The sequence below is a fragment of the Hyperoodon ampullatus genome (assembly GCF_949752795.1).
Source record: "Hyperoodon ampullatus genome assembly, chromosome: 9".
In the NCBI taxonomy this organism is placed as follows: domain Eukaryota; kingdom Metazoa; phylum Chordata; class Mammalia; order Artiodactyla; family Ziphiidae; genus Hyperoodon; species Hyperoodon ampullatus.
This window is the reverse complement of record NC_136922.1, coordinates 4,171,309-4,194,497: the sequence shown is the minus strand read 5'-3', so window position 1 is coordinate 4,194,497 and position 23,189 is coordinate 4,171,309. Positions and strand designations below refer to the sequence as shown.

General features: G+C 43.5%; 1 protein-coding gene across 1 annotated transcript in view; it reads right to left on the bottom strand.

Moving 5' to 3' along the window:
- The window catches only part of HUS1 (HUS1 checkpoint clamp component), a 37,244-nt gene extending 15,711 nt beyond the window's left edge, over nucleotides 1-21,533 (bottom strand). Inside the window, exons 1-6 of the mRNA XM_079711635.1 lie at nucleotides 21,464-21,533; nucleotides 20,694-20,821; nucleotides 20,423-20,599; nucleotides 11,574-11,681; nucleotides 10,492-10,566; nucleotides 6,448-6,547 (exon numbers count right to left, since the gene is read on the bottom strand). Coding sequence (XP_079567761.1) covers nucleotides 6,448-6,547; nucleotides 10,492-10,566; nucleotides 11,574-11,681; nucleotides 20,423-20,599; nucleotides 20,694-20,821; nucleotides 21,464-21,515 — 640 coding nt within the window. The 5' untranslated portion in view covers nucleotides 21,516-21,533. The remainder of the gene's footprint in view (nucleotides 1-6,447; nucleotides 6,548-10,491; nucleotides 10,567-11,573; nucleotides 11,682-20,422; nucleotides 20,600-20,693; nucleotides 20,822-21,463) is intronic.
- Nucleotides 21,534-23,189: the final 1,656 nt, after the last annotated feature.

The following is a 23,189-nucleotide window of genomic DNA, read 5'->3' as shown; positions in this document are numbered from 1 at the left end:
CGGATTAAAGCTCCACAATCAACTTGATGTACCCTGCATCTGTGGAATACCTGAATAGACAACGAATCATCCCAAATTGAGGAGGTGGACTTTGAGAGCAAGATTTATTGTTTTTTCCCTTTTTCCTCTTTTTGTGAGTGTGTATGCATATGCTCCTGTGTGATATTTTCTCTGTATAGCTTTGTTTTCACCATTTGTCCTAGGGTTCTATCTGTGTGGGGTTTTTTGTTTGTTTGTTTTGTTTTTTACTTTAAAAAATTTTTTTTTCTTAATAATAATTTTTTATTTTAATAACTTTATATTATTTTATCTTATTTTCTTTTATACCCTTCCACCCTTCCTTCCTTCCTTCCTTCTTTCTTTCTTTCTACTTTTTCTCCCTTTTATTCTGAGCCGTATGAATGAAAGGTTCTTGGTGCTCCAGCCAGGCACCAGTGCTGTGCCACTGAGGTGGGAGAGCCAACTTCAGCACACTGGTCCACAAAAGATCTCCCAGCTCCATGTAATATCAAATGGCGAAAATCTCCCAGAGATCTCCATTTCAATACCAGCACCCAGCTTCACTCAACGACCAGCAAGCTACAGTGCTGGACACCCTATGCAAACAACTAGCAAGACAGGAACACAACCCCACCCATTAGCAGAGAGGCTGCCTAAAATCATAATAAGTCCACAAACACCCCAAAACATACCACCAGACGTGGACCTGCCGACCAGAAAGACAAGATCCAGCCTCATCCATCAGAATACAGGAACTAGTCCACTACACCAGGAAGCCTACACAACCCACTGAACCAACTTTAGACACAGAGGACAGACACCAAAAACAACGGGAACTACGAACCTGCAGCCTGCAAAAAGGAGACCCCCAAACACAGTAAGATAAGCAAAATGAGAAGACAGAAAAACACACAGCAGATGAAGGAGCAAGGTAAAAACCCACCAGACCTAACAAATAAAGAGGAAATAGGCAGTCTACCTGAAAAAGAATTCAGAATAATGATAGTAAAGATGATCCAAAATCTTGGAAACAGAATAGAGAAAATGCAAGAAACATTTAACAAGGACCTAGAAGAACTAAAGAGGAAACAAGCAATGATGAACAACACAATAAATGAAATTAAAAATACTCTAGAAGGGATCAATAGCAGAATAACTGAGGCAGAAGAACGGATAAGTGACCTGGAAGATAAAATAGTGGAAATAACTACTGCAGAGCAGAAGAAAGAAAAAAGAATGAAAAGAACTGAGGACAGACTCAGAGACCTCTGGGACAACATTAAACACACCAACATTTGAATTATAGGGGCTCCAGAAGAAGAAGAGAAAAAGAAAGGGACTGAGAAAATATTTGAAGAGATTATAGTTGAAAACTTCCCTAATATGGGAAAGGAAATAGTTACTCAAGTCCAGTAGGCACAAAGAGTCCCATACAGGATAAATCCAAGAAGAAACACGCCAAGACACTTATTAATCAAACTGTCAAAAATTAAATACAAAGAAAACATATTAAAAGTAGCAAGGGAAAAACAACAAATAACACACAAGGGAATCTCCATAAGGTTAACAGCTGATCTTTCAGCAGAAACTCTGTAAGCCAGAAGGGACTGGCAGGACATACTTAAAGTGATGAAGGAGAAAAACCTACAACCAAGATCACTCCACCCAGCAAGGATCTCACTCAGATTTGATGGAGAAATTAAAACCTTTACGGACAAGCAAAAGCTGAGAGAGTTCAGCACCACCAAACCAGCTTTCTAACAAATGCTAAAGGATCTTCTCTAGGCAAGAAACACAAGAGAAGGAAAAGACCTAGAATAACAAACCCAAAACAATTTAAAAAATGGGAATAGGAACATATATATCGATAATTACCTTAAATGTAAAAGGATTAAATGCTCCCACCAAAAGACACAGACTGGCTGAATGGATACAAAAACAAGACCCATGTATATGCTGTCTACAAGAGACCCACTTCAGACCTAGAAACACATACAGACTGAAAGCGAGGGGATGGAAAAACATATTCCATGCAAATGGAAACCAAAAGAAAGCTGGAGTAGCAATTCTCATATCAGACAAAATAGACTTTAAAATAAAGACTATTAGAAGACACAAAGAAGGACACTACATAATGTTCAAGGGATCAATACAAGAAGATATAACAATTTTAAATATTTATGCACCCAACATAGGAGCACCTCAATACATAAGGCAAATACTAACAGCCATAAAGGGGAAATAGACAGTAACACAATCATAGTAGGGGACTTTAACACCACACTTTCACCAATGGACAGATCATCCAAAATGAAAATAAACAAGGAAACAAGCTTTAAATGATACATTAAACAAGATGGACTTAATTGATATTTATAGGACATTCCATCCAAAAACAACAGAATACACATTTTTCTCAAGTGCTCATGGAACATTCTCCAGGATAGATCATATCTTGGGTCACAAATCAAGCCTTGGTAAATTTAAGAAAATTGAAATTGTATCAAGTATCTCTTCCGACCACAACACTATGAGACTAGATATCAATTACAGGAAAATATCTTTAAAAAATACAAACACACGGAGGCTAAACAATACGCTACTTAATAACGAAGTGATCACTAAAGAAATCAAAGAGGAAATCAAAAAATACCTAGAAACAAATGACAATGGAGAAAGGAAGAACGAAAACCTACGGGAGGCAGCAAAAGCAGTTCTAACACGGTAGTTTATAGCAATACAATCCTACCTTAAGAAACAGGAAACATCTCGAATAAACAACCTAAACTTGCACCTAAAGCAATTAGAGAAAGAAGAACAAAAAAACCCCAAAGTTAGCAGAAGGAAAGAAATCATAAAGATAAGATCAGACATAAATGAAAAAGAAATGAAGGAAAAGATAGCAAAGATCAATAAAACTAAAAGCTGGTTCTTTGAGAAGATAAACAAAATTGATAAACCATTAGCCAGACTCATCAAGAAAAAAAGTGAGAAGACTCAAATCAACAGAATTCGAAATGAAAAAAGGAGAAGTAACAACTGACACTGCAGAAATACAAAAGATCATGAGAGATTACTACAAGCAACTCTATGCCAATAAAATGGACAACCTGGAAGAAATCGACAAATTCTTAGAAATGCACAACCTGCCAAGACTGAATCAGGAAGAAATAGAAAATATGAACAGACCAATCACAAGCACTGAAATTGAAATTGTGATTAAAAATCTTCCAACAAACAAAAGTCCAGGACCAGATGGCTTCACAGGCAAATTCTATCAAACATTTAGAGAACAGCTAACACCTATCCTTCTCAAACTCTTCCAAAATATAGCAGAGGGAGGAACACTCCCAAACTCATTCTACGAGGCCACCATCACCTTGATACCAAAACCAGACAAGGATGTCACAAAGAAAGAAAACTACAGGCCAATATCACTGATGAACATAGATGCAAAAATCCTCAACAAAATACTAGCAAACAGAATCCAACAGCACATTAAAAGGATCATACACCATGATCAAGTGGGGTTTATTCCAGGAATGCAAGGATTCTTCAATATACGCAAATCAATCAACGTGATACACCATATTAACAAATTGAAGGAGAAAAACCATATGATCATCTCAATAGATGCAGAGAAAGCTTTCGACAAAATTCAACACCCATTTATGAAAAAAACCCTGCAGAAAGTAGGCATAGAGGGAACTTTCCTCAACATAATAAAGGCCATATATGACAAACCCACAGCCAACATCGTCCTCAATGGTGAAAAACTGAAAGCATTTCCACTAAGATCAGGAACAAGACAAGGCTGCCCAATCTCACCACTCTTATTCAACCTAGTTTTGGAAGTTGTAGCCACAGCAATCAGAGACAAAAAGGAAATAAAAGGAATCCAAATCAGAAAACAAGAAGTACAGCTGTCACTGTTTGCAGGTGATACTATACATAGAGAATCCTAAAGATGCTACCAGAAAACTACTAGAGCTAAACAATGAATTTGGTAAAGTAGCAGGATACAAAATTTATGCACAGAAATCTCTGGTATTCCTATACACTAATGATGAAAAATCTGAAAGTGAAATCAAGAAAACACTCCCATTTACCATTGCAGCAAAAAGAATAAAATATCTAGGAATAAACCTACCTAAGGAGACAAAAGACCTGTATGCAGAAAATTATAAGACACTGATGAAAGAAACTAAGATGATATAAACAGATGGAGAGATATACCATGTTCTTGGATTGTAAGAATCAACATTGTGAAAGTGACTCTACTACCCAAAGCAATCTACAGATTTGATGCAATCCCTATCAAAGTACCAATGGCATTTTTCACAGAACTAGAACAAAAATTTCACAGTTTGTATGGAAACACAAAAGACCCCGAATAGCCAAAGCAATCTTGAGAACGAAAAACGGAGCTGGAGGAATCAGGCTCCCTGACTTCAGACTATACTACAAAGCTACAGTAATCAAGACAGTATGGTACTGGCACAAAAACAGAAAGATAGATCAATGGAACAGGATAGAAAGCCCAGAGATAAACCCACGCACAGATGGTCAACTTACCTTTGATAAAGGAGGCAGGAATATACAGTGGAGAAAGCACAGCCTCTTCAATAAGTGGTGCTGGGAATACTGGACAGGTACATTTAAAAGTATGAGATTAGAACACTTCCTAACACCATACACAAAAATAAGCTCAAACTGGATTAAAGACCTAAATGTAAGGCCAGAAACTATCAAACTCTTAGAGGAAAACATAGGCAGAACACTCTATGACATAAATCACAGCAAGATCCTTTTTGATCCACCTCCTAGAGAAATGGAGATAAAAACAAAAATAAACAATTGGGACCTAATGAAACTTAAAGGCTTTTGCACAGCAAAGGAAACCATAAACAAGACCAAAAGACAGCCCTCAGAATGGGAGAAAATATTTGCAAATGAAGCAACTGACAAAGGATTAATCTCCAAAATTTATAAACAGCTCATGCAGCTCAATAGCAAAAAAACAAACAACCCAATCCAAAAATGGGCAGAAGACCTAAATAGACATTTTTCCAAAGAAGATATACAGACTGCCAACAAACACATGAAAGAATGCTCAACATCATTAATCACTAGAGGAATGTAAATCAAAACTACAATGAGGTATCACCTCACACCAGTCAGAATGGCCATCATCAAAAAATCTAGAAATAATAAATGCTGGAGAGGGTGTGGAGAAAAGGGAACCCTCTTGCACTGCTGGTGGGAATGTGAATTGGTACAGCCACTATGGAGAACAGTATGGAGGTTCCTTAAAAAACTAAAAATAGAACTACCATATGACCCAGCAATCCCACTACTGGGCATAGACCCTGAGAAAACCATAATTCAAAAAGAGTCATGTACCAAAATGTTCATTGCAGCTCTATTTACAATAGCCAGGAGATGGAAACAACCTAAGTGTCCATCATCGGATGAATGGATAAAGAAGATGTGGCACATATATACAATGGAATATTACTCAGCCATAAAAAGAGACGAAATTGAGTTATTTGTAGTGAGGTGGATGGACCTAGAGTCTGTCACACAGAGTTCAGTATGTCAGAAAGAGAAAGACAAATACCGTATGCTAACACATATATATATGGAATCTAAGGAAAAACAAAACGTCATGAAGAACCTAGGGGTAAGAAAGGAATAAAGACACAGACCTACTAGAGAATGGACTTGAGGATATGGGGAGGGGGAAGGGTAAGCTGTGACAAAGTGAGAGACTGGCATGGACACATATACACTACCAAACATGAAATAGATAGCTAGTGGGAAGCAGCCGCATAGCACAGGGAGATCAGCTCGGTGCTTTGTGACCACCTAGATGGGTGGGATAGGGAGGGTGGGAGGGAGGGAGATGCAAGAGGGAAGAGATATGGGAACATATGTATACGTATAACTGATTCACTCTGTTATAAGGCAGAAACTAACACACCATTGTAAATCAATTATACTCCCATAAATATGTAAAAAAAAATGAAAGAAAGAAAAACTTTTTATTTTTAATACACACACAAAAATGTAGGAGAAAATGAGTGTCATCTACATTTCTGACTCCACCTCGCATAAGAAAGTACAATCTTTGGGAGAAGGCACAGGATGTGAAGAGCTGGAAGGGCTCTTGGAGACTGAGCGCAAGCCCAGGTTTTATGGATGAGGAACGAGGGAGCCCCAGGGCTCACCCTTCAGCCACTGGTGGAGGCACAGCTCCTCATGCCCAGGAGGCTCACCTGCCCACCAATGCGCAGTAACAAGTGATCCAGCTCCATTATTTGTTCCCTTCCCGAGCATGAAACACAGGCACCCAATGTTCAACCATTTTCCATCTAGAGACCTCGGTATGGTATGTCATCTGAAACAATTTATCAAAAGCAAAACATAACCCAGCAGGAAACTTACCTAATGGAGGATTTCCAAGATCTTTAAAATGAGTTGTAACACATACTAGTTCAGTTTCTATTTTCAAGTTCAATTCTCCATTTAGGTTTGCTTCAATAATCTGAAAATTGAGTATTTTACAGTGTTAAGAAAAGGAAAAAGGAAAAAAAAAAGACATCAGCTTCCAACAAACCAGGTGACAATGTAGCCCCCCAAAACCCAGGGCACTCCTGACAGCACCAAGCTCCGCATGGCATCAGCAAGAAGACAAGGCCTGAGAGCCAGGGACTCAGAAATCCCTGGAGAGCAGCCCCTCCGCGTGCAGAGCGCCGTGGGAAGACCTGAGAACAGGTGGGGTTAGGGGTCCCTGCTAGCAGCTCTGACAACACAGACACTGTGCGACTCCTGCAAAACAGAGGGAGGAGAACCGGAAGAGAACGTGAGGTTAGAAGCTCACCACCTGCCTTATCTTTATAAACGGACCAAACCATCTATTACAACTGCCAATTCCACATAATGAGAAAGCCTTCAGAATATCAGGAGAACATAACCATCTACCTGAAAAATAAACTCAGACATTGGGAAGTGAGATTTCCAAATTCAGAAAGGCCCGGAGATGCTGTCAGGTGTCCAGGACTCCAACAAGCTGCGGGGCCCCATGGCCGCTGTGCTTTCCACACTCAGAGGACAGCTGGGCTTGGTGACCAACTGCCATGGCCCCTACTGGCCACACCTCTCCCCGCCCCAACAGTGCCTGGAACTTCTCCCAAGATCAGAGGGGCCCTTTCCTTTCAAGCTCTGCCCTCCACCAACCAAGAGGGTCTCTAAACTGGACAGAATCTAGAAATGAAGTTCAGAGAAAGATACAGGTACCATGACACTATACAGGTACCAAGATTTGGGTCATCTGCCCAGGGCACACTGCATTTCACCTTTTACCATCAGTATCTGGCCATCTCTAAAGCCTGGCAGGTCTTCGGAAAGCCCGTGCAGCAGTGTGCAAGTCAGCATTTTGCTCAACCAACAATGCAAGACGGCCACCGAGCCGCCGCAGATGATGGTGGTCGTCTCACCGAGAAGCCATCCCAGAGGCGCAGCAAGCGGGGCAGCGGCCGTGGGCGCGTGGAGCACGGCCTGCTCCGCAGGGCTCAGGTGCAGCTAAATCTCACACAGATTTACTTCGGAGCGTCACCACTTAGTAGACCTCATTCTTGTTCCTTAAAATTAGTGAACTCTGAATAGTTTCCATCCTAGTAACAAAATCAAAAAATGTTTTTACCTTGAGTGAGCTCTCATTTCCAAGGCTTTGACGTTACATAGAAAACAGCCTCTACATTTCCTTGCTGCATCATCTAGTAAACGTACCTCTGAATGGGAAGAATTCACTATTCTTTCACTACCCAGAAACACACGGTGATGTTTCTAAGCCCACTCTCTTATCCGGACACAATACTTGACTGAAATAAAATATGTAAAACAATCCTTGTGCTTACCGGGACTCTAAAGCTAACACATAACACAGGCCAGTCTGCATTGAGTAAGCACACACTCAGTATCTACCTGTAAATTCTCCCCGCTTTTGAAAAACAGGTTTTATATAAATACAGATTTACTCCAGAAGGCAGCTTGCAAGGTTCTAGATTCACTCCAGACTTCAAACACTCTCGCAACTTTCTTCACATCCCCACCGCCTGAGTGATCAAACAGTAGCTCCACACCTCTGACCACACCCGGTGCCTGGTGTGGGGCAGCGTTCACACAACTTGCCAAGGGAGTTCACGAGCGACTCCCTGAACACTGGTCGCCGTGTTTATTTTGTGAGCGATGGCCAGAGTGTTAGCCACATCAACATACGCTGCTTCTCAGGGACCTGGACAAGGTCTTACCTCTTTCGGAGATTCCCCAAATGATGATTACCTGCCATTTACGGAACAGTGGCTGAACGCACTGGGAACCTAACATAAATGATCTCGATTCACAAAAAGTCACAGAGCCCCTGTGACCGTTAGGCTGCCATTGCCGTGCTGTGTAACACCCAGCACCGGGGCGCACCGCTCAGCGGGGGGCCCGGGGTGGCTGCAAGGACTCGGCTCCTGTGAGGCTGAGACAACGTGCGAGGTGTAAGCAACAGAGCAGTGCTCCGACCACCGAGCACCGCCGACCCACGTGTCCACCACAGCAACAGCATCCCTGCGCGTTCGTCAGAAACTCAGCCCGATCCCACCGCAGACCTCCTGAACTAGAACTGGCATTTGGTCGGAGGGGATCCCAATGCCTTAAGACCTGGCGGAGACTCGTGTCAGTCCACGCCTGTTTCTTCTGCTCCTACCTGAGTCGCACACGCAACCCACCCCCACTGGCCACGTCTCTCATTAAAGGAAGTAAGGTAAGGATGGCATCTCAACAAGGGCCGCTGGGGCATCTGACGGGATAGGGATATTTTTAATGTGTTAAGTCCTACTCATTTTCCTTAGTTCTCTTGCCTGTAATCTTCAGACACAGAATTCTGGTTACTCAAGTAGATCTTGTTATGCATTTGACTACTCCAACTTTCCATATGCTTGATACCTTTCCACTTAGTATGTCACAGTGCAGTAGCCGCTTCCACAAAATTCTCACGTTTAAACACTCCAGGGAAGAGAAGAACACCTCTGATGATTTTATCTAAGTGACTTTGCTGACTCATTTCCCTTGGACCAAAAGAAAAAACAATCGGATCCTTGACTTACTCGCCCTGCCTGTTCTCTCCTGGGGCTCTCAAACCTCTCGATACTCTGGAGGTCCCCAGGGTATCCTCAGAGGAAGCTCCCAGCCTGACAACTGGATCAACATCAAGGCAGGAACAGCAGAACACCCATGTCTGCCCAGGACACGCTGCTTCATCCGAAGCCATCGTAAATTAAAGTGAAATCTATAAAGATTAAGTCACGAAAGAAAATTACTCTCAAGCGAGCACACCTGTGGCGATAAAACAGCCCATCAACGCTTTCTAGGCTTCAGGAAACTTTTGTAATTCCAAAGATCTCCTGAAGCTACGTTTCATTCCAGGTCCGTGCGCAAACACCTATTACCCGCGTGCTGACTGGCAACCCCACGGTGGGTGGCTGTCACGCAGAGACGGTTACGACAATCTCCCTTTTCAGGAAGCTGCCCCTTCAGGAGGGGTTCCCGGGTGCTAGCAGGTAACTGAGGCAGTGCTGAGCAGAGCAGCTCGGAGAGGAGGGGCTCACAGCCAGTGTGGTGGGAGAAGGGCTGCGAATTCTGATGAGCGGTGAGAAGGGCTCAATGCTTTCCGGGGGACAACGGGAGAGAAGCAGCCAAGTGTGAACGGCAGAGATGGGGCCTGGGAAGAACCAGTGCTGTGGGGATGGACAAGGGTCTAGAGGGGTCCTGCAGGGAGGGGGCGGACACCGAAGAGCAAAGGTCTCACCAGGTGGACAGGGGTTTCTATTATGAAACATCCAGGGACACAATCGAATGAGGTTTGGGGGTGAGTTAAGAACTCAGGAGAATCCCGGGAGGGAAGGAGAATGACCCACACAATCCCCCAACGCTGTCACTGTCACATACAGCGTTTCACGACATTGGCAGAAAACCTTCACAGAAGTAAACAGGGAAGTAAACATGACCCTCGACCTGACCTAAGAGCTGCCTACAGGAAGAGGGGTGTGTCCTGGGGGATCTCTGTCCTGGGTTCACGGAGACATCTGGCAGGTAGAGAGGCCAGCATCAGTGATCATAAGAAGATATGTACATTATCAGATAAAACATGTAATATGCTGTCCAGACATATGGAAAGAAAGCCAGAACCGCTGAATATATCCTCAACGTACTATTAGTATAGATATGACGGACTAGGGCAAATGCGAGGGAGGAGGGTTGAGAGGACCCAGAGCAGGCTCTCAACAACCAGCCAGGCCCCCAGGGCCGGGGCGTGAGGGACGCCCCACGCGGACGGCACATGGTGAACGGCAGGGCCCCAAGCCTCCATCACACGAGGCTGCTCCCAGGACACGCGGCCGAAACCACACACTGGGAGCTCTTTCCCAAGAAGTCAGGACTTACGAGGTGATTGCTGATGTTTCTCATCTTCTCCACGATGCTCTTCATCGTCTTCAAGACGGGTAAATAAATACTGACCTATGAAGCAAACGAGAAACATCCGTAGTACTAAAACATTAACATAACACAGTCAAGTACTGACAGGTGCTCATTACCTGTTTGCAATGTGCGTACGCTTAAAAGCTCTAGAATCTTGTTTTTAAATTGCCTGAATACAGGTCCTTCTTAAAATAAAAGAAAAACAATTTTACAACTTCACTCACTCATGCCTGCCTCTGGTGGCATCAGTGACCATGTCCCTGTAGGCATTCCCTGGTTCCAAGACTGCAGCCCTGCAGCCAAGATGCCCTGCACATGCCCCAGGGGACTAAGACTCAGCACCGGTGGAGGCCGTCCTCCAGGGGTTCAGACCCAGGCTCAAGGTCCACCTCCTACTCTGTGCAGAAACACTGGGGGCCAGTCTCTGCAGCAGTGCCCAGACTCGGTTACAGCAGTACTTGGTACGATGCTGGCTTTTTCCCAGCAAAGATGTCTTCTAGTAAAAGCCAAGTAAATATTCCATTCGCTGTATTTTCACGGTCTCTTCTTCAATAAATCGTGAGCAAGAGTTGACCCCTGGGCATCACCTTTATTTCCAGTGGCCCTGGGACGCCTGTCAGGAGAACTAAAGCAGGCTCTCCCACACATCCTGGGCATCACTCCTTACGAGACAAAGGAAAAAGCCACGTTCTGTGAAACCCAAGCTGGTGCCTAGAACCGTTACTCCTGATAAATGCGACGGTCCTCCAAAATACTACCTTAGTTTTACTTAAGCGTTATTATTGGGCAAGACTTTCTCTCTCCTAACTGTAAAGAACGTGGCATTCCTATTATGTAAAACGCTACTTTAGGATGTTTTACGTAAACAACTAAAGACAAATACTGCAATTTTTTTTTTCCTGGAGTGTCCTTTAAAAATGAATATCTCTTCTCAGGCACTACACAACTTTCAAATAAAACCTACGGCAAGACTTTATCTAAAGTCAGAGAATTCAAATCACACCATGTAATACGTGGTGAGTGACAGGACGCCGGGCATCACTCACGTCAGCGTCTGGGACCGTCGGTTCTTGCAAGTCCTTCCACAGTTTTTGAGGAATAACCTTTACAGGGATGTCATGTGTCACAACACGACTACTGCTTGACACGGATAACTGCCAATAGGAAAATTAAAAATTATTTGTATCACGTCAACACTTAAAAAAAAAAAGAACTGAGAGACTAAAAAAGTTGATACCAAATCTAACTGGAATGTTCTCAACTCAACAAATATTGATGGTGTGTCTATCCAGCATGGGGTCCTGTTAGGAGCTGGGGAGTGTGGTGAATAAGATAAGGCTCCCTCTGTTCCAGAGGTACAGGTGGGTAAGGAAGGAAACACAAACTATACAAGCTGGGTGCACTATGTATAATCACTACAGATTTGAAGAAAGCAAAACAGCGACCAGGTGAGCGTGTGAGGAGGGTCTCAGAGTGGGAAGTCAGGAAAAGCTTCTCCAAGAGGTGACGTTTCAGACAGGACCAGAACAAGGACGAGCTGCCAGTCGTGGGAAAACAGAGACGAGGAGGACAGCGTTCTCCCAGGCAGGGAGAAGAGCTCGTGTAACGTCGTGAAGCACAAGCTGACCCGCTACGCAGAAGGGACCTAGAGACCGCTCTGTGTGCACAGGACACTCGTGTGCTGCTGGAAGGATACAACTCGACCTGTCTATGTGCAGGGGCTCCTCTGAGACTCCACAGACCAAAATATTCCACACTTTAAGAAAGAAGGGCATGCTATGTTACTCTCTTACTTTTCCCTAAGTAACTTTAGAACCACACCACACTTACACTGTGAGGTGAAATACAGATTAGCTCTGCAAAGAGCTGAGAAAAAGGAAGGAAGGTTGAGGAAGAGAGTGATTAAGACGGTGGAGGAGCAGCATGCCGGCTCACCACCCCCCACAGATGCATCACAACTACATCCACACGCAGAACGGTGCTCACAGGACACCAACTGAGACCTGGCAGAACACCTCAGGCTTCAGAAAGGGCGAGAAAACCTCCAGACAACTGGGTAGGACAAAAGAAAAAAGAACAAAACAGAGAGGGGAATTGGGATGGGGCCTGCACCCCAGGGAGGGAGCTGTGAAAGAGGAAAGGTGCCCACACCCTGGATGTCCCCTCACAGGCAGGGAGATCAGCCTGGACAGAGGGGGAGCTGTAGAACCCTGGAGGAGAATCCAGCAACCAGTTTACAGAAGGCAGAATGGAGAGAGACCTGCACAGATGGGAGATGCCACCGCCCTGCACTGCCCAGCCTGAGACACGTGTCCACCGGGGCGGGTGGGGGCTGGGTGCTGAAGCGCAGGCTTCGGAGCTCAGACCCGGGGAGAGGACTTGGGTGGGCTGCCTGAAGGGGCTGGAGGGTGGTGTGGCCATGACCAAGGGCATACCTGGGCCCACCAGAGAGGCAACGTGCCACCGTTGGAGGACGTGTGAACGGAGGGGCGGGGCTGCCACAGGAGCTTCCTTCCACGTGCACACGCACTTTCAGGCAACACAACACCACCTATATGAACCCCTGGGGCGGGCATGAGCCACCGCTGCCGCTGAGCGTGTCGGGAGTGGGCGCCAGCTGCCACTGCCATCGCAGTCTCCAGGAGCACGTGCAAGCCGCTGCAGGCTCTGGGAAGACACACGAGCTGCTGTTGTGGGCTCTGGGTGGGCAGGTGCCAGCTGCCGCCACTGCTGAGAGCTCCAGGAGGGGGCACCAGCTGCCCTCACTGTTGCGGCTCCGGGAACATGCAAAAGCCGCCGCATCTGCACACCCCCTTTCCAGGGGAGAGTGGCCAACACATGCTGAGGAGAGGCAAAAGGCATCCATGCTAAAAGCAGCCCTCACACCAAAAATGTTAAACCTACACAAGCTACACAGGGATGCTCCTGCATATAAAAGCCTTCTACGACCACAGTTGGTAACTGTTTCTCCTAAACTCAGAGAAAGAGAAATACAAGTAACATGAAGAAGCGGAGGAACCACTCCCAGTTAAAACACCAAGAGAGGATTCCCCGAAGGAACAAACAGTGACACAGACTTCTTCAGTCCAACAGAGAAGAAGTTCAAAAAGGTGGTAATGACAATAGTGAAGGTATTAAGAAAAGCTTTGGACAGAACTGCAGAGTACTGTAAAAAGGAACTAGAGACAACAAGGAGGAGCCAAGAAAAATTACAAAATTAATTTGCCAAGATGAAAGCTGAGCTCGAGACAACAAATAACAGAATGAATAACACAGAAGAACGAATAAGTGAGCTGGAAGACAGAATAATGGAAATCACTCATTCAGAACAGCAGACAGAAAGCCAAAAGAAAAAAAAATGAAAGCAAGATAAGAGATCTATGGGATAATATAAAGCAGGCCAATCAATGCATAATACGGATTCCAGAAGGAGAAGAAAGAGAAAAGTGGATTGAAAATGTTTTGAAGAAATTATGGCTGAAAGCTTCCCACACCTAATGAAGGAAACATATATCCAGGTACAGGAAGCACAGAAGGTCCCAAGTAAGGTGAACCCAAACAGACGTACACCAAGACACAAATAAAATGGCAAAAGTTGGGTTTCCCTGGTGGCGCAGTGGTTGAGAGTCTACCTGCCGATTCAGGGGACACGGGTTTGTGCCCCGGTCCAGAAGGATCCCACATGCTGCAGAGCAGCTAGGCCCGTGAGCCATGGCCGCTGAGCCTGCTCGTCCAGAGCCTGTGCTCCTCAACACGAGAGGCCACAACAGTGAGAGGCCCGCAGACCGCAAAAGAAAAACAAACAAAAAAAATGGCAGAAGTTAAAGAGAGGATTCTAAAGACAGCAAGAGAAAAACAAGGAGTTAAACCCCCATAAGGCTATCAGCTGATTTCACTATGGAAATGCTGCAGGCCAGAAGGGAGTGGCAAAATATAGTCAAAGTCTTGAAAGGGAAAAAAATCTGCAACCTAGAATACTCTACCCAGCAAGATTATCATTTAGAATAGGAGGAGAAAAAATTTCTCAGACAAGCGAAATCTAAAAGAATACAGTGATACTAAACCTATTCTAAAAGAAATATTGAAAGGTCTTCTCTAAATAGAAAAGAAGCAACAAGCTATAGGAAAGTGGGAATAACAAATGGAAAGTAAATCATTTAAGCCAATATACAAATTAAAAAGAAAAAAAAATTTTTTAATCTATTTGTGAAAGCGATGATAACCACAACAAACTACAGAAGAATAAACATGAAGATGTAAAAGAGCACATCAAAATCATAAAACGTAGGGGAGGAGAATTAGAAAATGTAGATTTTTTTTTAAATGTGTTTGAGCCTACAATGACTATCAGTCTAAAGAAAGTAGATATAGAAAGGGGTTAACATACTTGAAAAACAGGGTAACCACAAATCAACAACATACGATAGATTCACAAAAACCAAAAAGAACAGAACACAAGCATAAAATAAAAGGAATCAAACCACAAAAAGAAAAACAAGAAGAGAAATAAAGGAACAAAGAAGAAACACAAAATCAATTGGAAAACTAGGTTTAAAATGGCAATAAATACATATTTATCAATAATTTCCTCAAATGTCAATGGGCTAAATGCTCCAATCAAAAGACAGAGTGGCAGACTGGATAAAAAAGAAGAGCCTGCAATATGCTACCTACAAGAAACCCACTTCAGGGACTTCCTTAGCAGTCCAGTGGTTAAGGCTCTGTGCTTCCACTACAGAGGGCACAGGTTCGATCCCTGGTTAGGAACTAAGATCCCGCACACAGCACGGCATGGTGTGGCCAAAAAAAAAACCACTAGAGACCCACTTCAGGGCAAAAGAAACACAAAGATTGAAAGTGAGGGAATGGAAAAAGATATTTCATGGAAACGCAATTGACAAGAAAGTGGCAGTCACACTACTCGTATCAGACAAAACAGACTTTAAAACAAAGGCCATAAAGAAGGATAAATAAGGACAGTATATAATGATAAAAGGATCAAGAGAGAATTTTATACTCGTCAACATATATGCAACTAATATCAGAGCACCCAAATACATAAAACAAATACTAACAAACATAAAGGAAGAAATAAACAATACAATAAGAGTAGGAGACTTTAACACCCGACTTGCATCAGTGGACAGCTCTTTGAGACAGAAAATCAATAAGGCAACAGAGATCCTAAATGATACAACAGAACAGTTAGACTTAATTGTTGTTTTGGGGACATTACATTAAAAAAAAAAAGACTACACATTCTTTTCAAGTGCACATGGAACATTCTTTAGGACTGACCACATACTAGGGCACAAAACAAACCTCAACAAATTTAAGAGTATAGACATTATTTCAAGCATCGTTTCTGACCACAGTGGCATGAAAATAGAAATCAACCACAGCAAAAGAAATGAGAAAAAACAATTACGTGGAGACTAAACAACATGCTACTACGAAACCAATGGTTCAAGAAGGAAATCAAGAATGAAATTTAAAAATACCTTGAGACAAATGACAATGAAAACACAACCATACAAAATCTAAGGATGCAGCAAAAGCAGTTCTTGGAAGTTCATAGCAATACAGGCCTTCCTCAAAAAACAAGAAAAATCTCAAATAAACAACCTAACCCACTGCCTAAAAGAATCAAAAAAAGAATACCACCTAAAGTCAGCAGAAGGAAGGAAATAATAAAGATCACAGGGGAAATAAATAAAATAGAGATTAAAAAAATAGAAAAAATCAATAAAGCCAAGAGCTGGCTCTTTGAAAGGGTAAACAAAATTGACAAATGTCTGGCCAGGATCACCAAGAAGAAAAGAGAGAGAAACCAAACAAAATAAGAAATGAAAAAGGAGAACTATCAACTAATACTGCAGAAAAAACCATAAGAGACTGCTATGAACAATTATATTTGAACAAATTGGACAACCTAGAGGAAATGGACAAGTTTCGGGAAACATACAGCCCACCAAAAGTTGAATCAAGAAGAAATTGAGGGCTTCCCTGGTGGCGCAGTGGTTGAGAGTCCGCCTACTGATGCAGGGGACATGGGTTCGTGCCCCGGTCCGGGAAGATCCCACATGCCGCGGAGCAGCTGGGCCCGTGAGCCATGGCCTCTGAGCCTGCGCGTCCAGAGCCTGTGCTCCGCAACGGGAGAGGCCACAACAGTGAGAGGCCCGCGTACCGCGAAAAAAAGAAAAAAAAGAAAAAGAAATCGATAATTTGAACAGACTGATCACTAGAAGTGAAATAAAATCTGTAATAAAAAAAAAATTCCCTACAAACAAAAGTCAAGGACCAGATGGCTTCACAGGCAAATTCTACCAAACATATAAAGAGGAACTTTTACAGATCCTTCTCAAACTCTTCCAAAAGATTGAAGAGGAGGGAACATTCCCAAAGACATTCTATTAAGCCACCATCCACCCAATACCAAAACCAGACAAAGATACCAGCAAAAATGAAATTTACAGGCCAATATCTTTGTTGAACATAGATGCAAAAATTCTCAACAAAATATTAGCAAACCGAAAAAATAAAAAATAAAAAAATATTAGCAAACCGAATCCAACAACATGTAAAAAAATCAGACACCATGACCAAGTGGGATTCATCCCAAGTTAACAAGGATGGTTCAACATACGCAAACTGATGTCATACACCGCATCAACAAAAGAAAAGACTGGGACTTCCCTGGTGGTCCAGTGGTTAAGACTCCGTGCTTCCACTGTAGGGGCATGGGTTTGATCCTGGTCAGGGAACTAAGTACCGCATGCCACGCAGCGCAGCCAAAAAATAAAAAAATTTAAAGAATTTAAAAAATTTAAAAAACAACAAAAGAAAAGACAAAAACCACATGATCTCAATGGATGCAGAAAAAGCATTTGACAAAATTCAACATCCATTCATAATAAAAACTCTTACCAAAGTGGGTATAGAGGGAACATACCTCAATATAACAAAAGCTATTTATGACATACCCATAGCCAATATAATAACTGTGAAAAGCTGAAAGCCTATCCACTAAAATCTGGATAAATACAAGGATGCCCACTCTCACCACTTCTATTCAACATATTACTGGAAGTGTTAGCCACAGCAATCAAACAAGAAAAAGAAATAAAAGGCATCCAAATTGGAAGGGAAAAGGCAAAACTGTCATCATATGTAGATGACATGATGCTACACATAGAAAATCCTAAAGACTTGACACAAAAACTACTAGAACTGATAAATGAATTCAGCAAGGTAGCAGGATACAAGATTAACATACAGAAATTTGTTGCATTTCTATATACTAACAATGAAATATCAGAAAAAGTAAAAAAGAAAAAAAAAACCCTTTTAAAATCGCATCAAAGAAAAATACAATAAAATACTTAGGAATAAACCTGACCAAGGAGGTGAAAGACTTACATGCTGAGAACTATAAAACATTAATAAAGGTAATTAAAGATGATTCAAAGAAATGGAAAGATATCTCATGCTCTTGGATTGGAAGAATTAATATTGTTAAAATGGCCATACTAAGCAAAGCAATCTACAGATTCAATGCAATCCCTATCAAATTACCCATGACATTTTTCACAGAACTAGAATAAATAACCCTAAAATTCATATGGAACCAAAAAAGACCCAGAATTGCCAAATCAATCCTGAGGAAGAAGAACGAAGCAGGAGGCATAACCCTCCCAGACTGCAGACAATACTACAAAGCTACAGTAATCAAAACAGCATGGTACTGACACAAAAAAACAGCCATATGGATCAATGGAACAGAATAGAGAGCCCAGAAATAAACCCACACACCTACAGTCAATCAATCTTTGCGACAAAGGAGGCAAAAATATACCACGGGAAAAAGGCAGCTCCTTCAGCAAGTGGTACTGGGAAACTTGGACAGCTGCATGTAAATCAATGAAGTTAGAACACACCCTCATGGCATACACAAAAATAAACCCAAAATGGCTTAAAGACTTAAATGTAAGACATGACACCATAAAACTCCTAGGAAAGAGCATATGCAAAACATTCTCCGACATAAATCGTAGCAACATTTTCTTAGGTCAGTCTCCCAAGGCAATAGAAATAGAAACAAAACAAACAAATGGGACCTAATCAAACTTACAAGCTTTTGCACAGCAAAGGAAACCATAAACAAAACAAAAAGACAACCCACAGAATAGGATAAAATATAGGCAAATGATGTGATGGACAAGGGATTAATTTTCAAAATATACTACAATGAGGTACCACCTCATACCAGTCAGAATGGCCATCATTAAAAAATCTACAAATAACAAATGCTGGAGAGGGTGGGGAGAAAAGGGAAGCCTCCTCTACTGTTGGTGGGAATGTAAGTTGGTGCAGCCACTATGGAGAACAGTATGGAGGTTCCTCACAATACTAAAAATAGAATTACCATATGACCCAGCAATCCCACCCCCGGACATATATCCAGACAAAACTATAATCCAAAAAGATGCATGCACCCATATGTTCATAGCAGCACTATTTACGATAGCCAGGACACGGAAACAACCTAAATGTCCATCGACAGATGAATGGATAAAGAACATGTGGTATATATAAACATACAATGTTATAATACTCGGCCATAAAAAAAGAATGAAATAATGCCATTGCAGCAGCATGGATGGACCTAGAGATTATCATACTAAGTGACTGAAGTCAGAAAGAGGAAGACAAATATCATATGGTATCACTTATATGTGGAATCTAAAACGTAACACAAATGAACCTACCTTCGAAACAGAAACAGAAACAGACTCACAGGCATAGAGAACAGGCTTGTGGTTGCCAAGGGGGAGGGGGATGGGGGAGGGATGGACTGGGAGTTTGGGCTCAGCAGATGCAAACTATTACATACAGAATGGATAAACAACAAGGTCCTACTGTATAGCACAGGGAACCATATTCAATACCCTGAGATAAACCATAATGGAAAAGAATATTAAAAAAAAGAATGCATACATATGTATAACTGAGTCACTTTGCTGTATGGCAGAAATGAACACAACATTGTAAATCATCTATACTTCAATTAAAAAAAAAGTTGAGAAATCCTCTTCCATAAAGAGCATCAAACTGAATACAACACTCACCCGAAAAATAAAGTCCACAAATCACATAAGGAGGAGAGGTGCCAGGATGAGGGAAGGCCAGGGAGGCAGCACTGACGCTAAAAGAAGTTAAGGCTTCAAAGAGTAAGAGGAGAGACTCCAAGGAGAAGACCCAGCATCACCAAAGCCTGGGAGCTGGGAAAGAATGGGACACACCTGGGGAACCACTCTGAGGGCAGGTGTTTGCAATTTGGCTCTACAATGGGCTGGGCCACAGGTCAAGGGCTTCGGACAGTAAGTTGGAAATGTGAACTTCAATCTGTGAGCAGTGACAGCCTGTGGGGTACATGTGTCCTGAAGACAGCTGCGCATTGGATTCATCTGGTAGTAGCGGGGAAGAAAGATGTATTCCTCGAGAACCAGAGGTCATTTGAAAGGTGTCAGCAGCAGAGGTGTGGAAGAAGGGAGGGACACACAAGTGCTTCAAAAGTGAAAACGGAGAGAAACCATGGTTTCTAGACCAGGTGACAAAACCAGTAAAGGAAATGGAGATGCTGGGATACGCAGATAGAGAAGAAAGATGCAGAAGTGCGATTTCATAGGAAAAGCAGTATCGTCGTTGAATATTATGGGATCACAAGGCTATTTAAACATGAGGAGGACCTGACTCCAAGGGAAAACAAATACTGATGTGCAGATCTTTCATTTTAATAAAACCAATTAGCTTTCCACATACTGTTAGAAAGCCTAGGCTTATAACTACCTTTGAATCCTCTGGGAAGTTTCAGAAACTCTCCCGTCGTACTCACCAGCTCTATAGAAACTGTGAGGCAGGGAAAGTGTTTATTAGTCAGCTTGATTTTCAAGGTTCGGGCATTCTGGGCAGTTTTCAAGGCTCGAGATAAATTTTCCGATGTTAGCTCTAAATAAATCGCATTGTTTTCTGCGGAGACACCTTCCATTTGAAATTCGCTGAAGAAGTTCTCCTGAGGGAAGAAAAAGGGGGGACATCTGTGCTCTTTCCGGGGGCATTCGTGGAGGGCGGGGGCGGTTTGCAGGCCTCTGAGAGCCTCCGCTCACCTGCGCCAGTTCACACCACATGCTCACCCCTCCATTGGCCACCTTGTCAGAGAGGACGAAGTTCAACTTATCCGGGCTGATACGCAGAGTGCAGGTTTTGGCAAGCTTGGCTATCATGTTACTAACTCCTACAGCGAAGGATTCGAGTAAGGAATTACTAAGAAGCACGCCAAGTATCCCAGACGCTAACTTAGCTCGCAGAACTCCCAGTTCGGCCCGACGAGCTTGCCGGTGGGAAAATCACGTTTACGCTGGTACCCACCGGGAAGCCTCTAATGCCGCTGAGGTCACGCCAGCCTCCCAACAACCCTGCGCGGTTCACATCACCAGCCATCAGGGATGGAATAAGGAAACCGAGATTCGGAAGTGAACTGGCGCCTACTGGCCGCCTTCATCTCTCCCACGTCCACTCGGGACCGCCGGGTGCTGCAGGGATCGGGGCAGGGCCAGGCGCCGCAGGGGGCGGGGGAACCAACGGGGCCGGGATGTGAAGGGCGGTCTGCGCCAGATAAAGGTGTCTGTGCCGCCAGCGGCCGGGTTAAGAAAAGACACGAGATAGGACTCAAGCTGCAGGGACAACCCTCGGCACCTGCGCCCGCCCCATCCTCCAGCGGCCCGCCAGCCCAGCGCGCCCCCATCCTCCTCGCGGGGCCCCGGCCGCTTGCACTGCCCCTTCCGGGCCTCCCGCCCTCCCCTCTGCCCTCCTCCCAGCCGCCCGGGGCCGTCAGCCCTCCGCCCCGCCGCCCGGGGCCGACGCGGCCCCCACTCACGCGTGAAGTTGTTCAGACAGGCTGCATCCACGAGCTTAGCCCGAAACTTCATGGCGGAACGCAGCCCGTGCGGGACGCCCGTAGGCGGCCGACTCCAGGGACCCCAGCCTTACGCTGCCCGCCGGAAACGCCACCGCGGGCCTGGGTTCCGCCTGGCTCGGCCGGACGCCCGCCCGCGGAGGGTAGGAGGGCTTTCGGGTCGCGCCCCTGGGGTGACGCGACCTCTGCCGGAAGTGACGCGTCCTCCGCCCGCAGGTACCGGAAGTGGTTCTAAAGATTGGAAGTTTGAGCTCCGTTATCCGTATTTCCAATTCTCTTTTACAACATGAGAAATAAAATCAATCCCTTATTTATAAAGTATTGAGTAGAGTTACCGCTTAAATACACACCTCTCTGGGGTAGGGGAGCTTTAGAACCCCCCTCGGCTCAGACGTTCGCACTAGTACCTCAGCGGTGCAGGACCACGTTGGATGATGCTGTGAAATTGTTTCAAATTTAAACTTTTAAACTGTGCAAAACACAGGATGTTTAAAGAACACTGATGTTAAGTGGTAATTTTGTAGTCATATCTCAAGATGAACTTCACCAGAGCCTGTTAAACAAGTCTCACAGCAGAGGGGCTTGGCTTCCCTGGTGGTGCAGTGGTTAAGAATCTGCCTGCCAATGCAGGGGCCATGGGTTCGAGCCCTAGTCCGGGAAGATCCCACATGCCATAGAGCAACTAAGCCCGTGCGCCACAACTACTGAGCCTGCGCTCTAGAGCCTGTGAGCCACAACTACTGAGCCCGTGCACCTGGAGCCCATTGCACTGCAACTACTGAGCCCGCGTGCCACACTACTAAAGCCCTCATGCCTAGAGCCGGTGCTCCGCAACAAGAGAAGCCACCACAGTGAGAAGCCCGTGTGCACCACACCAAAAGCCCCCGTGCAGCAAGAAAGACCCAACGCAGCCACAAATTAATTAATTATTTATTAAAAAAAAAATCTCACAGCACAAATGATATAAATGATGTGGTAGAATTTTGAAAAACAAAACGAGAAATAGAACAATTGTCTCCAACTTGGTTTTTCAGAGACAAGATTGTCCATGTTAAGAATGTTTTATTTTTAATGTGCTTTGCAAATAGAAACCTACAACCTTGTTTTTACCTTGGTGTATAGAATCAAGAAACAGTAATAACAGATCCTTTTAAAAGTGCAAAATATGAAAATTACAAGGAGTTCTGCCTATTTTAAGACTATAACATGAAGGTAGACTCCAATCTATATTGTTACAAGTGTTTTCCAAGCCAAACGTGATTAATGTCACATTTAAATTTTTTAGTAACAAAACATGCTTTTTAGTACTTCACAAGTTAATTTTAAAATAGATAAATCGTTAAATGAGGTGGTTGCTATGGAGGTCATGAATATGATTAAATACTAAGTAAGCTTTGTAAACAATGTTTCATAGTATATTGATATTTACTTCAAATCACTTATTTTTTTGCCATAAAATAAAAAACCCGATTTGTTTAGTCATAACATCAGTGGTGTTCGGTGTTGTGGGGAAAATTGTCTAACGATGGATGATGAGTTGTTTTGTTCAAGAGGAAAAAAATTAAAGCTCTTTGGCAATATTAACCAAAAAAAAGATTTTTTTAAACTTCCTAAGAAGATAAGTGAGTATACATTCTTCACAAAGGCCCAAATAATATAGGGAATTTTGACCCAACAAATATAAAAT